Source organism: Octodon degus, unplaced genomic scaffold (genome assembly GCF_000260255.1).
Source record: "Octodon degus isolate 3935 unplaced genomic scaffold, OctDeg1.0 scaffold00236, whole genome shotgun sequence".
In the NCBI taxonomy this organism is placed as follows: Eukaryota; Metazoa; Chordata; class Mammalia; order Rodentia; family Octodontidae; genus Octodon; species Octodon degus.
Window position 1 is genome coordinate 2,892,005 of NW_004524812.1, and position 16,030 is coordinate 2,908,034.

The following is a 16,030-nucleotide window of genomic DNA, read 5'->3' on the forward strand; positions in this document are numbered from 1 at the left end:
CAGGAAGGGTCATGGCATCAGGCCAGAAGCAAGGATTGTGCGCACTGGAAAGGGTATTTGAGGTCATCTGCGTTCACTCTCCTCGCTTGACAAGTGAGGAGACCAAGGCCCAGAGAGGTGTATGGCTTGGCCAAGGTCATACAGGTAGTAGCAGAGCCTGGCTCCCTAGTTTCCCTAGGTAGCGTCATCCTGCAGAATGCAATGTGCTCCCACGGTCCTAGTTACTTTTTTTCTTTTTCTTTCTTTTTTTTTTTTCTTTGTGTTTTGTATTTTGTGCAGCTTGGACTCATACTCATAGTGGTACTCCTGTTTTCAGCCTCCTCAGTGCTGGGATTACAAATGTGTGCCACCACTCCTGGACTCAGTTGCCAGCTCAGTGTGCCCCAGGGGTGGGGCCATCGTGGCATGTGGTGTCAGGGATTGAACCCTGGCCCTGTCACTTAATCCGCTGAGCCATCTCTCTTAGTTACTTTTTTCTTTGCTGAGACAAAATACTGGGCATCTAACGGTGAAGGCGGCAAGGCGTATTTACCTCACAGTTTGTAGAGGTTTCACTCCATAATTGGCTGGCTCCAAGGCAGGGTGGCTTGACAGACAGACATCAAGAAGGGGAGATAGTTCATGGCAGGCAGAAGGCAGCCAAGCAAGCAGGGGATCCTAGCAGCGTTTCTCTGCCCCTTTTACATTCCACCTGTGCCAAACCAATCATGGACTGATTTAGTGATCACACAACATTAATCCCAGGATCGCACTGTCTAGATGCAGCTGCCTCTGAAAAAGCCCTGTCTCTGACTGCATGAGTTTTGAGGTGACATCTAGACACAAGCTATAATCCCCAGAGAGCTGTGGATCTGAACCAGACAGCTACAGTTCATAGCTTGGCTAGTTGCCTGGCTTTGTATAGGGGGAGGCTTATTCCACTGAGCCATCTCCCCAACCCCATTCTGGCATATTGTTTCTCTTTACTAGTACAATAGTTTGGGCCAGTGCAGTCTGTCATTCCTGTCTAACAGGTTGGTTCGGTCTTTAGCATACTCCTTGCTTCTCCAAGTATAGAAAAACCATAACGCCAGTCACGGTAGTAGTTACTTATTTAATGTTCACCCTTCATCAAATGCAGTTTTCAGCACTCTGCATTAAATCATTTAATATGTAATACTTTTTTTTTTTTTTTGCGGAACCGGGGATTGAACTCAGGCCCTATCCCTTGCCAGTCAAGTGCTTATCCTACTGAGCCATCTCCCTGGCCCCCCTTAAATCAGTTAATATGGACGGCTCTCCACGATAGGTGTTAATATTACCCCCTTTTATAGATGAAGAAGTAGGGGTGCACACAGGTAAAGGCGCTTTTGGAAGGCCATGGTCTAGTGCATGATTGCAGGCAGTGCATGCCGTCCCTGGGCACTCAGTGTGGTCAGCAGGTCGAAGGACTCTGAGCCCTGAGCCGCCTGTGCTGAGGAAGGCACACACCAGTGGGTTCCGCCCCGGCTGCACAGCAGAACCACCTCGCGCTCGTACCAAGGCTCAGTCAGTTGAATTGCAACCTCTAGGGCCTCCCCCAGTCATTGGTGGTTTGTAAAAGCTTCCTTGGTTGGTTTAATATACAGCTGATGGTTGACAAGCACTAGTATTTCATCTCATCATTCCTTCATCCTTTGGGGGTGACTAGTAATATATGCTTGCCTTCGTGCTGTAGATAGCCATTTCATACTGCATTTCTGAGGGCATTTATACTCACCCACAAGTTCTGGTCTTTATGTAAAGAATCCACTCAAGCTGGTGTGGTGCTGCATACCTGTAATCCCAGAACTGAGGGAGGCTGATGCAGGAGGATCACAAGTTCAAGTCCTACCTGGGCAACTTAGTTAAGATCATGTCTCAAAATAAAAATCTGTTAAAATTGAAAGGGCTGCAGGGCTTTGCCAGTTAGCTCAGTTGTTTAAAACACCCATTGGGCAAATTCAGTCACGCGCATAATATGGCTATTGGATTCCCAGCTCCAGAAGCTGCACCAGACCTGCCTTTAAGGCACCTGGAAGTCACCAGGAAAAAAAAAAACCTCCTTAAAATTGAAAGGGCTAGGATATACCTCAGTGGTAGAGCATCTCTGGGTTCAAACCCAATATCAGGAAAAACATCTATTCAAGCTAAGGGTGATACATGCCTATAATCCCAGCTACTCGCAGGGGTTAGGCAAGAAATTGGCAAGTTCTGGGCCAGCCTGAGCAACTGAACAAGGCCCTGCCTCAAATATAAAGGGGCAGGAGATGTAACCTAGTGGTAGAGTGCCTCTGTGTTAATTTCCTAGTTCTGAAAGAAAGCAAGGGATGAGGGAAGACAGGGCACATTTATGTACGGCCCTATAGCCTACAGGTAATACGTGACAGCCAGTTCCCAGTGGCTCAAAGGACCTGATTGGTGAATTTAAGGAAATTGGGGAGCTGTTAGACCTCACATTTATTAGCCTGAAGTCAGCCCTGGTGGGAGAATTTACATCACTGAAATTGGAAAATATCACAAGTCTGAGTTTTAGTTCCCCTAAGGAACCAGTTGCTCTACATTTACCTCCACGTTGGCACTGTAGCTTGTAGGCTCTGGTAAGAAATTTAGATTTCACTCAAAGTTGGATATAAGCCATTAAAATATTATAAGCAGATGAATAAAAGGATCTGCTCTTTTAAAATTACTGCAGAGTATTCGCTTGATCCTTCAAGCTAGATTAATAAGAAAATGTATGAGTCATTAATAAACCATAAAGAACTATGAAACCTCATTAATTTCCACATTTCTAACTTAAAATTCCCACAGCCCAGGGCTTAGCAAACAAGTTAATCACAAACAGCATGACTGTGGGAATATTTGAATTCACCAAAAGAAGCTACTTTGAAAGCCTACTAAAATATCTGTTTACAACACTAATGAACAGCATCAATGAGCACTTTGTTTTCTTTTTTCTTTTCTTTTCTTTTTTTTTTTTTAGTGCTTGGGGTAGAACTCAGAGCCTCACACATCTTAGATGAGTGCTGTACCACTGAGCCACATCCCAGCCCTTCACTCAACACTTACAGAGTTCCTGGTGGGCTCCATTGTCACAATCAATTTACACAGCAAGAGATAGGTATTATTATCTCCATTTCTGAAATAAGGAAATGGAAGCCCAGAGAAGGTAAGGAGCTTACTTAAGATCAAATAGCTGGCAAGTGGAAGAGACAGGAATTCAAATGCAGGTTTTTGTGGTGCTAAAGCCCATGTGCAGGGGCTGGGGAGATGGCTCAGCGGAATAAATGCTTTCCTGGCAAGCACAATGGCCTGAGTTCAATCCCTGGTTCCACCAAAAACAACAAAACAAAGCCCATGTGCAGAGAGAATGTTGGTGCCTGTGGAGGCTTCTGTGAGCCGCTAGGCTATGCCTCAGAGTAGGCCTTGGAAGTTTCTCCACTGGATTGTCGTCAGTCTAGCTCCAGCCATATATAATAAAAGAGAATCAGACTTTACTAATTCCAGCTGACTCCCCCCTACATGCACCCACGAATTGGAGTTAGTGATATTTTATTGTCTGGTCTATTAAATGTCCTCTTAATGGGGGGGAGTTACAAGAGAAGCTGCGGTCTGACTTAAGCAAGGCGCTCACTATCCCTGCCAGGGCTGTGCGGCACCAGGAAGTGGGGTGGGCTGGCCTGCAAGGACACGTGTTCTGTAGCTATCTGTTGCGGCATAGGTTGTAGTGCAGACTTAGGAGAATGAAACCCCCAACCTCAAAGGTACCTAGGCTGGAAAAAAAAAGACACCTAGGCTGAGTTTGTGTTCTCTAAAACTGAAGAATGAATTTTAGGAACAGTGGAGGCTAAGAGCAGAATATGTTTGGGGAAAGAAAGCTGTCCGAGAGAAAGGGGACCTGGGCGGGTTGCCCCTGAAGCTGTCTTCCAGGGATTTTTATAGAATAAAACCATGAGGTGAGATGAGTCTAAGGTGGAGAACTTGGGAACTCGCTTAGGTGGGCATCAGGTGCACAAAACTATGGTTAACCAATGAGATTACAAGCACCATTGCTCAGGTAAAATTGATTAAATCCAGGACCCAATGGGGAAGCGAGTCCTGTAGCAAGCAGGCATGAATACAGAACCGGGGCTTTTCCGGTAGGGGGCTGGGTTAACGACTTGCAGGCATCCTTAAGGTGAGAGACTCATTTAGAATATCAATCCTTGATGCCTATCTTTAGGGAGGTATGTGGTTGCATTTGTTTACTCTTTTGTCTTGAGATCCGCCCACAGCAGGGGTCTGTCTCTCCCAAAGTTGCATAGTAGTCTTCCACACTCTGTCTCCTTGAGGTCCTGGCCCTGACTGCCTGTAACAGTTCTATCTAACTCAGCTGCCTGCGGTAGTTTAAGCCTTGGAGTCGGAAGCCAAGGTCAGGGAGTTACTGAGGGACAGGATCCCCAGTGCTGATTGCAGCAGCTTAGGTGCTTCCCCCCCCCCAGCTGGGGGTTGAACTCAGGCCCTTGTGCTTGCCAGGGAAGTGCTTATTTCACTGAGCCATCTCCCCAGCCCCCTAGGTGCTTCTTCTAAAGGTCATGGGTTTTCATCTGTGAAATAAAGTAACTAGACTGGGAGAATTTAAGGTCCCTTTCAAATTTGAGTTTGTGCTTTGGGGATTCTTAATTCTCAGGACCTAGAATAATCAAGACCCTGAAGATCTAGGGCTCAGAAAGGAACAAGAAAGAATCCCAAGCTGGGCCCGCACTGTGTGAGGCTGAGGCAGAAGGGTGGCAAGTTTGAGCCTAGCCTAGGCAACTTAAGATAGCATCTTAGTCGTTTTCTTGTCACTGTGATGCAATAGCCAACATCCACAAGTTCAGGAAGAAAAGGTTGATTTTGGCTCATGTTCCAGTCTGTAGTCAGCTGGATATAAGGCGGGATAGCACAGCAGAGTGGCATGGCGGAGGTGAGCTGCTCACGACATGGAATCCACAAGAGAGATACAGTCAAGGTTGGAGCCAGGAAGGAAGATCCCCCTTTCTAGGCCCACCCCCACTGACCCGCCTCCTCTGGCCACACTATGGCTCCCAGCACCATGCTTAGCTCGAAGCCATCAGTGCACGAGTCCACTGATGACTATCCTGCCTCACGATCCACTCAGCTTCCAAAAGCCCCACCTGTGAGTGCATGAGGCTTTGGGGGATGTCTAGAAAGAAACCATTACAATTAGCAAGACCTTGGCTCAATAAAATTAATTTAAAAAAAAAAACACCTTGTCTCAAAATTTAAAAATGAAAAGGGACAGGGATATAGCTCAGTGGAAAGACCCTAGGTTCAATTCCTAGTACTACCAAAAAAAAAAAAAAAAGACCTGTTACAAGGGACACAGAAGTCCAGCTTAAAGGATTCCTCTCCTCAACACGGGTGAATGGATAGAGCATGCAGGTACTGGCACAGGAGGACACGGTCCAGTTTCCTTTCCACAGGAGGGAGGGATATTGTTCCATGGTATTCCCTGTCCCCTCACTTCCTTACTATCAAGGCCCCTGGACACAGTGAGATGGTGATTTGTGGCAACATCAAACAAACTCCCTGCCCCCATCTCCTTGGAGCTACCACTCTGGAAAGCTGAAGCAGTATCACAAGTTCCAGCCCAGTCTGAGCAACTTAATGACTTAAGAGACCCTGTCTCAGAATTTTAAAAGGGCTAGGGACTGGGTTAACGACCCTGGATTCAACCACCGCGACCATAAGAGAAAAGAGGGCCTCCTGTTTTTGTGTGGAGTGGCCAGCATATGGACGTGAACAGAAAGTCAGTGAAAGAGGCAGTAGACGAACTGAAACCGTGACCTAACATTCTGGCTGCAGTGTGAAGGAGGAATTGGAAAGGACAAGAATAGGCCCAGGAGGACAATAAGAGGCAACTGCAGTAATATATGCATGAGATGATAGAGGCATGCACTAAGGAGACAGCAGCGAGGATATAGAGAAGCAGATGGGTCTGAGAAATACTATATTTAGAATATAGAGTGGGTAGGACTTGCTAATTGATTGGATAGGGCAGTAAGGATGGTGAATTGAAGAGATTTCAGACTTCTAGCTTGGGGCATCTGGTTGAATGGTAGAGCTATTTGCTGAGAATAGAAATAAAAAGGGGCTGAATGTGTACCTCAATGGTACATCATTTTTTAGCATGTCTGAGGTCCTGGGTTCCACCCAAATACCACAAAGAAAAAGAAGTAAGAAAGAAAATATATTTAACCACAAAAGGAGAAAGTCAGTGATGGGTTCTAGGTGTGTCAACTATTTCTATGAATGATCCAGATCGAGGTAGTAGTCCAGTAGGCAGTTGGGTAGTGGGTTTTGGAGCTCCACACAGTCAGTGTGACGGTGTGTGCCTGTAAACCCAGCACTAGGCTTATAGGACTAAAGATAGATTTAGGAGCCATTTGCCTTTAGGTGGTGCTTAAAGCCATAGCTGTGGGGCTGGAGAGATGGCTCAGTGGTCTAAAGCACCTACTTAGAACAAGCTTAGCAAAGCATCGGGGACCGAGGTTCAATCCCCCAGCACCACATGCCAGCCAGCCTCGCCCCCTGGTGGGCTGAGCTGGCCACACACACACACCACACACTCTCTCTCTCTCTCTCTCTCTCTCTCAAACAAACAAATAAATAAATAAATAAATAAATAAATAAAAAGCCATAGCTGTGGTAGAATTTGCCAGAATGGAGATAGGAATTTAGGAAGACAAGAGTTGCTGGTTATCAGTCCCTAATACTGCCCAAAAATACAGTAAGAAAATGGCCCAAAAATATCCATTTGATAGATTTGGAGGTCACTCTGTTTGATATATTGTGTTTATTCAAAACTGTGTTGGAAAAAAAAAATTAAAAAAAAAAAAACTGTGTTGGATATTGACTAAGGGTGCTAAGGATACAGTGATGACCAAACAGATAAAAATCTCTGTGTTTCCATAGAGTTGAAATTCTAGTTGGGTAAAGAAAAAGACAACTTTGAAAAAAATAAGTCATACCAAGTATTAAATAATGGTGAGTCTAGAGAAAATAAAAAGGGGCCAGGCAGATGGCTCAGTAGAATAAGCACTTCCTTGGAAAGCGCAAGAGCCTGAATTCCTCCCAGAACACCTCCCCAGTTCCGCAAAAAAAAAGAGAGAGAGAGAGAGAGAGAGAACATGAAAGCAAGAGGGCCAGCAGTATAACTCAGCAGACTAAGTGCTTGCTTAGGTAAGCGCAGGGGCCAGGGTTTGATCCCTGGCTCCGGCATGCCACTCCAGACCTGCCCCCGGGTGGGCTGAGCCCTGATGGAGTCCGGGCATGGTGGTGCACACCTGTAAGCCCAACACTAGGGAGGCAGAAATCAGGAGGATCACTATGAGTCTGGGCTGTGTGGTGAGACCCTGCACACACAAAAAAAACACCTAAATAAGAAAATAAATGCAAGGAAAAGATACAGACCTGGCCAGATTCCATTAAGTGGGGAAATGGAGGCAGTTGCTAGAGTAGAGCACTGAGTGTGAAGTAAGGAGGTAGAATCAGCCTGAGGCAACTGTTCCAAGAGGCACAGATGAAAGAGGAATGAGATGTCCATCCACAGGTGAAGGGGTAAAATGTGCAATAGCCATGAAATCGATTTGTACTCAGCAATGAGGACAAGCGAACTCTAAATGAGCACAACATGGATAAATCTCAAAGGGATTAAGCTGAGAGAGAAGCCAGTCTCAAAAGGTTATGCTTCCCTTTGTGTGATATTCTTGCAAGGCAAAACTACAGGGAAGGAGAACAGATTAGTAGTTTTCTGAGGTGAAAATGGGGAAGGCCTTGACTGCAGAAGAGCACCATGTGAAAATTTGGGGGCCCACAGAACAATTCCATGTCCTCCTTGTGGTGATCTCCCAAATGTATATAAGTATTCAAACTCCTAAAGCTCTAGGCCCAAACAAGGGACGATGTGTTAATTTGGGAATGAGGTAATGTGCAGTATCTCAAGAACATGGTTGGGATTGATGGAGTTGGGGGGGACTTGAATTTATTTGCTCAAGGGGAAAGGCGCCCGAAAAATTCAAAGGTGTGAGACCCAGAAAACCTCTGGGAAGGAAAGACTTTTTTTTTTTTTTTGTGGAACCAGGGATTGAACTCAGGCCCTTGTACTTGCCAGGAAAGCACTTATTGCACTGAGCCATCTCCTCAGCCCCAGGAAAGACTTTTGTGACAAGAAGCAAGATGGAGACCCTGGTTCAGATGATGGAGCAGACCTATAATCCCAGCTACTGAAAAGGCTGAGTCAGGAGGCCGGGGAGATGGCTCAGTAGAATAAGTGCTACCCTGGCAAGCACAAGGGCCTGAGTTCAGTCCCCAGTTCTGAAAACAAACAAACAAAAAGGCTGAGTCAGGATGAGAACAAGTTGGAGTCCCACCTGGGTAACTTCGTCTACCTCAAAATAAAAATTAAAATGCTATATCCATGGATATAGCTCAATGCTCCATGGATGCAATCCCTAGTACCACTGAAAGAAAAGAAAGTTGAGCTCCTGTGTAATGTTTGGTTTCTCCCTGGACGAGGTGGGCAGTCAGCCACCTCGAGTGGAGGAAATGGGCACAGGGGAGGAGTGCTGTGAGGAAGAGGGAAGAGTGCTTCACGGGCAGCCAGGCTCAGAGGCCGTAAAGCCTCCACTGTCCCCGTCTGTGTCTGTGTACTCAGCAGCAGCAGTGTGGGAGGGAGTTTGTTGGGTGGTGATCAGCCAGAGGACAAGCCCTGCTCCTGAAAGCTATCTGTAAGGGCATAGCACACAAGTAGCGTCAGTGTTAGAGACGGTATATTGATTTTGAGCATTTTGAGGGTAGCGACAGAAAAATGAGCTGCACAAACGAAGAAGAAAGAGGAGGCCAGTGGAGCTCTCATCCCCTTGGGATAAAGGAGTGGGCAAGTGACAAAAGGGGTTAATGTTCTCTAAAGGAGTGACCAATACAAATTCAGAGTGAACCAGCTGGATAGATGAGGACACGGGTCAGCAGAATCTGATGTGTGAGACTGGAGAAGTGGGCCTGAGGGACGCTAGTAGGTACAGCAAGGGAGTGGAATGACAGAATCCTTTCAGCCTGTTACAGACTTTCTCCCCCATGTGCTCTTGTCCAAAAGATGGCAGAGAATGAAGTCAGTAGACACAGCACTGGGGAACAAACCAGGTATAGTTTATTAGGGAAAATAAAGAAAAGCTCCTGCTGGCCAAGAGAGATTCTAAGGAAGGGTGCCACCGCAGCACATAAGCTCAAGGTTTAGGTACATACAGACTTTGGTGGGTGTCTTAATTACTTTTCTCTTGTTGCTGGGACAAAATACCTTGACACCCAAAATGAAGGGAGGAAAGGTTTATTTAGCTCATGGTTTGTAGAGGTTTCAGTCCATACTCAGCTGGCTCCAAGGCAGAGTAGCACATGGCAGAGGGTAGCAGTTCATGGCAGTGGAAAACAGCAAAATAGCAAGAGCAAAAAGAGAAGAGCAGAGGCAGCAGTGGCAGAGGCAGAAGGCAAGCTTCTCTCCTTATGCTGCAGTCAGGCTATCTGTCCCAGGCTGGGTACAGCACTCACACCCATAATCCCAGCATTGGATCATGAGTTAATTGCAGACTCTAAATGTGGACTCCTGACTGCATGAGGCTTTGTGGGGGACAACTAGACAGAAACCATAACAGTGGGCGGTGTTGTTGGACACACAAAAATGAAACCTCTGGCCACTTTTGCTAGACCTCTGACATCAGAAGGGCAGACTTGACTCACACTCCAACTTCCCAGGGTTTGTCTCAGTTTACTCAGACCCAGGACTGCCTGCTGTCCCTCTGTCTCCTGGTCTCACACATACTAGTAATGAGTAGCAATCCTAGCTCTTCGGTATAATCCTACTGCATAGCTGACATGCTAAATGCTTTACATTGAGCTTTCGCAACAGTCCTCTGACATGGGTATTATTCCCATTTTCTTACTAAGGAAACTAAAGCTCAAGAAGATTATGTAAATTGCCTAGGGTCACATGGCCAGTGAGCAAGGAAGGCCAGCCTAGAGCTTGACCTGCCCAACTGCAAGGTTGTGCTCCTGTTACTATTACTCAGTGCCTCCCCCACATGGCAGATCCTTGTTCCATTGCCACAGACTGCTGTAGACATTTAAGAATCAGCCACGCTATTGCACGTGCACAGCCTGAGGCAAGCCGAGCACCACTGCCACAAGCCAGCTGGAAGGGGATCACCCCTCGTAGTGGACAAGTAGTGTTGGTTTTATAGAGAGATGGCGTACTGAAAAGTCATTTTGTCTGATCATAGAACTTCTTTTATTTATTTATTCATTTGGTACATGGTCTTGCTATGTAGCTCAGACTCATAGTGATCTTCCTGTCTCAGCCTCCCCAGCGCTGGGATTATAGGCATGTGCCACCATGCCCAGTTCTGGGGCCAGCATGGCATATACTGCCAGGGATTGAACTCAGGACCTTATGCTTGTCAGGCAGGCATTTAAACCACTGAGCTATGTACCCAACCCAGAATTTCCTTTCTAATGGAAAAAAATTATATTCAGACATAGAGCCTTCTGATGATAATGTGGTTCAGTCAGGATATTTTGGGGGTGGGAGTGAGGTCCACAGACTAGCTGAAAGTGGCTTAATAGTGAGGATCACTGAAGTTGAAGAGCAGCTGCTGGGATGGCATGGCTTATCTTCAGTGTTCCCTAAGAGGAGGATGAGGCTGGGCAAGAATGAGCCACCAGGTGTCACAGGCTTCAGTGAGTGTGGAAGAGGGGCCAGGAGTCAGTAGCTGTAGCAGGACAAGTATGAACAAATGCCTTGAGCCCCAGGTGAGTGCTTTTGGCATAGGAGTGAAGGAGGCAGGGTCTGGGAACAGCAACAGGAGCTAGAAAAATGTCACCATTGCTATGCTTCCCACTGGTGACATCCGTGCTGCAGGGATAAGCAGCCCCCACTACTGTAGTAACTTCCAGTGGAGGAAGTAGTTAAGGCAAAGGCAGGGGGGGCACTAAGATTAGTTAAGGGCTTGGGAGTATTATTACACATAGAGGGCATAAGCTGGAATCGAATGTAAATACAGAATCAGATTTCCTGTCTGTCTTTCTTTCTGTCTGTCTTTCTTTTCTTTTCTTTTTTCTTTTCTTTTCTCTTTCTTTCTTTCTTTCTTTCTTTCTTTCTTTCTTTCTTTCTTTCTCCTTTGGTGGTACCAGGGATTGAACTCAGGACCTTGTGCTTGCCACAAAAGCACTTATTCCACTGAGCTATCTCCCTGCCCCACATCTCCTGAATGCCTGCCCTTCCTGACAGAATAAACCACACATACATGAAGAGGGCACCATGGTTTTATTGCACATTGATGTTCATTGTAAGCCTGTGGGCCAAGAAGAAAACTATGGCAGCCATTCTTTGCCATTTTATCTTACACGAGAGGATAGCATCCTGAGTATGGGCTTGACACTGGGTACTGACCATTTATTTCCTAATGCTGAAATCATTCCATCCACCTTCTATTTCCCGCCAGGCTCAGAGCCCCTACCTTCCCCACTGTGGAGGTATCGATGTCCATTTCTCAGGCGCAGTGGACTGTTTCCGGCAGATCGTGAAGGCTCAGGGGGTCCTGGGGCTCTGGAGTGGACTGACAGCCAACTTACTGAAGGTGAGGGGGTGGTCTGTCTATTGCTTCTCTGTGTCTGCCAGTTCTGCCCTTTCCTTTGTGCCCCCATGGAAATAGCCCTTAGCACCGAGGCTAGCACAAGGCCACTGAGGCAGACCAGCTATCAGCCCCACCCTACAAGAGCTAAGCATCTAACCTGGAGGTTCCTAACATGGAGTTCCATGAGCAAAGGGTGAATGCTGGCAAGCCTAGCACTCGCTGTCGTGTCCTTGATACCAGGCACAGCCAACCTGCATTAGCAGGCAGTGTCGAGTCGCCAGTGTGTACACCAGTCCAGGCCCACCATTTGCCCAGCCCAGGCCCTTCTGGCGCTCTACCATCCCTCTCCCTCTACCCACCCCATAGTAGCCTTCCTCTGCCACCGTCCCTGATTCCAAAGAGAATTCCCAGGTTGTGTTGCCCTCCATGGTTATCTCAGTGTATTCTGACCCACCCAGGTTGTAGACAATGTTGACATTTTCCTCCTAAGAATTGAAAATAACATTTATTTTGTGTTTAACAGATCATTCCATACTTTGGAGTTATGTTCAGCACCTTTGAGTTCTGCAAGAGAATATGTCTTTACCAAAATGGATACATTGTGTCTCCTCTGAGCTACAAATTGACCCCAGGGGTAGATCAGAGCTTGAAGCCCCAGGAATTAAGGGAATTAAAGAAGTTCTTCAGAACTAGAAAACTGAATTCTAAAAAACCAACTTTGTAAAAATGAACAGAACTAGATGTGCACCAGCTAGGGGCATGCTGCAGTCACAGAGGAAAGTGACCTCATGCTGGTGCATGGAGGAAGAGTGAGAGGGTTCTCCCGGCTGCTGTTCTTGGAAGTGAGATGCCTTGGCCCTCCACACCTCAGAGCCCACCGTGGTGTCCCCATGAACACCTGCACCGCGAACGGGCTTCCCAGCACCACCCGTCACAGTAGCACTCCCATCAAACTTTGGGTGTAGGGCCAGGGAGATGGCTCAGTAGTATAAGTGCTTGCCTGGCAAGCACAAGGGCCTGAGTTCAGTCCCCGGTTCTGCAAAAAAAAAAAACAAAAAAACCCAAAACTTTGTGTGTAAAGCCCTTTTTGGGTTTTGGATTTTGGTTTTTATTTTGAGAAAGGGTTTCACTAAGTTGCCAACGCGGAATTGCCAAGGCTGGACTTGAACCTATGGTCATCCTGCCGCAGCCTCCCAAAGGGCTGGGATTATGCATGCCCCACCATGCCTGGCTCCTTCCAGCCAGATTTTATAAAAAAAGCCTAACAATAATATGTGCAATTTACCCTGAGAAGAGAAACATGGCACTTAGCAAGGGCATTCCTTTGAAACCACAAAGAAACAAGGAGTTGAAGTGGCAGAGCAGAGACCGTGTCCACGGTTCAGCCGCAGGCACAGGGTCACTGACAGCATAAGGCTTCCACAGAGTAGCTTCCCCTAGTCTGATCCGTGGCCTCCCTGTATGTCATCCTTAAACTCATAACCTCTGCTCACTTGTGAGCGCACATACCACAGCGGAGATTAGGCATTACCGGAAACCGGATCAACAGAGAAGCTTTAGAGTTGATTGCTTCTTTCAGTAGAGCCATCCTTCTTATTGAAATATGAAGCATCCCTGGCTTAGACACTTGTTTTAAGAAGGCAGTCCTTACTAGGCTTGCTTAACTGTCCCCTCCAGACCATCTTCTAGTCAAAGTCGTGTGCAGCTCCCGCAGCCAGAATTCTTGGCCTTGTTTACTTGCTTTTCAAGCCTACCCTGAAAATAAATTAATTATTCATCTTGAGTTTTTCTCACAAGATGTCCCAGTTGCCTAGAAAGGATCAAATAGAATGTTTGACACACATATCCCTGTAAAATGTAGAGAATAAAAACACTTTAACCTATGTGTAGTGGGGTTTTTTAAAAAATCAAATTTTAAGATTGCTCTGCCTTAGAAATTCCATGTAAAATTTATAACTGTACATTTCAAATAACATCTGTATACTTAAAATGCATTCATGTGTAGCATTGTTTCCATTCATACATATACATCTCTCCTGCACTCATACATATACACTCAGGTTTTCAGTATGTTGAAAGTATTTTCCTATTAAATTTATTTTCCAAAGAAAAAATATTGTGCTGGTCACTCATTACTAATCAGAATTATAAAACTACAGTTAAATACCTAACTGACCAAAATCTTTATTTTAAAAAATTTTTTGCGGTATTAGGGATTGAACTCAGGACCCTGCACTTGTAAGGCAAGCACTTACCCTACTGAGCTATTTCCCCAGCCCCCAAAATCTTCTTTTGTTTTGTTTTGTTTTGGTTTGTTTTTTTTTGGCAGAACTGGGGATTGAACTCGGGCCCTTGTGTTTGCCAGGGAAGTGCTTATTCTACTGCGCCATCTCCCCAGGCCCCCCCCCGAAAAAATTTTTTTTTGTTGGCAGAACTGGCGATTGAACTCAGGACTGAGCCATCTCCCCACCCCACCCCCCAAAAAAAATCTTTAAACTCTTAGAACTTTGTCTTCTTTTGTCTACGGCCATATCACCCTGAACGTGCTGATCTGATCTCGAAAGCTAAGCAGAGTCAGACCTGGTTAGTACTTGGATGGGAGAACTTTGTCATATATATATATATAGTATTTTAGGGAAGGGTGTTCAGGGTCTCACTACTAGATCAGACTCGTAGTTATCTGCCTGTTTACAGCCTCCCAAGAGCTGGGATTACAGGGGCATGCCACCACGCCCAGTCTCTACTTTGTCTTGCTTAAATGCACCCAAGAAACTCACTTTTCAACTTCTGTGGAAGAATGAGTTTTACCAGTAATGGCATTTAGCAGACAAACATGAAAATCTCATCTATGGCTCAAACATGAAAAACTCATCTGAGTTGGGAAGGCAGCAAGTGCTTACCTCTGAGAGAATGAATTGTTCATATTTGTTACTTTTTAAGTTTTGCTTGAAGCAAACAACTTTGCAAAGGTTCTCAAATTGTTTTTGTTTGTTTGTTTTTGTTTTTTTTTTTGTAAGGAAGGGTCTACAGGGTGTTCAGGGTCTCACTACTAGATCGGACTCATAGTGGTTCTCTTATTTACAGCTTCCCAAGTGCTGGGATTACAGGTGCACACTACCACACCCAATCTCTGAAAGTTTCAATAATAGTTTTTGTACAAAATCTAAAATCCTGGGGGCCAGGGAGATGGCTCAGTAGAATAAGTGTTTGCCTGGCAAGCACAAGGGTCTGAGTTTAATCCCCGGTTCCGAAAAAAAAAAAATCTAAAATCCCAAACCCAAGTTATGTACATTGTAGTATATCTTCTGTGTACAGTATTCTTCTGTATGAAATAGCTATAACCAAGCTGGATGTGGTGGCTCACGCTTGTAATCCTAGCACTCGGGATACTGAGGCAGGAGGGTCACCATGAGTTTGAGGCCAGCCTGAACTGCCTAGTGAGACACTGTCTCAGTAAAACAAAAACAAAAAATAGCTAAACTCTTGCTACTTGTCCCAGGAATGTTTTCTGCACTCTGGTTTTGATTTTTTAAGAAATTAAAAGGGGAGAGAGTATAGGCCTCATTTTTCTGTCTGAACACCTGTCAAACTCTAGTTCTGTTCCTAACATGAACTTCCAGCCACTTTTATTTTCTTGGAGATTACCAGGGAGTGTTCTGCCTTTCTGTTTTATGGCCACCAGTGTGCACACACACGACTAATCGCTTCAGCAGGCTTATAAAATATGGTGCAATATTGACCCAGCAGTAACTTACAGTCTTAAGGTGAAATGGCTATAATTGTAAAGCAAACATAAGCAAAGGCCTGACGTATAGTGTCAATTGTTGCGAGACTGTCAAGGAGCTTAATACTGTAGACACTTACTAAACTAAATAAATGACTGAAGGGCCTGACACAGGAGGAGCTGTTGTAGTAAGCAGGGGCTCTTGGGAGGTACTGAGCTTTGAAGTTTTATTTTTTTTTATTTTTTGGTGGATCTGGGGATTGAACTCAGGCCCTTGCGCTTGCCAGGGAAGCACTTATTCCACTGAGCCATCTCCCCGGCCCCCACCTTGAAGTTTTAAAGGAGGTGAGGGATACTGATCGGTCAAGAACAGGCAAGACAACACTGAAGGATGAAGACGACAAAAGCGGTGTGAGAGACAGGAGTAAGTGAAGTGTGCCTGGGGCTGAGTGGGAAGGCGAGGTTTGTGCATTTATTCAACACCTGCTAGGCACTGCAGACAGCAAGACCTTGTCTGAAGACAAAGCAGAACTCAAGTGGTGATTTCAGGAGTTCAAGCAAGTAATGCTGGCTTGGACTGGCAGGGTGTCAATAAGGATGGAAAGGAGTGAAGGATATGTTTTTGGCTTTTAATTTGAATTAA

General features: G+C 45.7%; 1 protein-coding gene across 1 annotated transcript in view; it reads left to right on the forward strand.

The window, feature by feature from the left end:
* Slc25a43 (solute carrier family 25 member 43) overlaps positions 1–12,691 on the forward strand; it is a 42,347-nt gene extending 29,656 nt beyond the window's left edge. The window contains exons 4-5 of the mRNA XM_004645693.2: positions 11,532–11,666; positions 12,187–12,691. Coding sequence (XP_004645750.1) covers positions 11,532–11,666; positions 12,187–12,387 — 336 coding nt within the window. The 3' untranslated portion in view covers positions 12,388–12,691. The remainder of the gene's footprint in view (positions 1–11,531; positions 11,667–12,186) is intronic.
* The last annotated feature ends 3,339 nt before the right edge of the window (positions 12,692–16,030 follow it).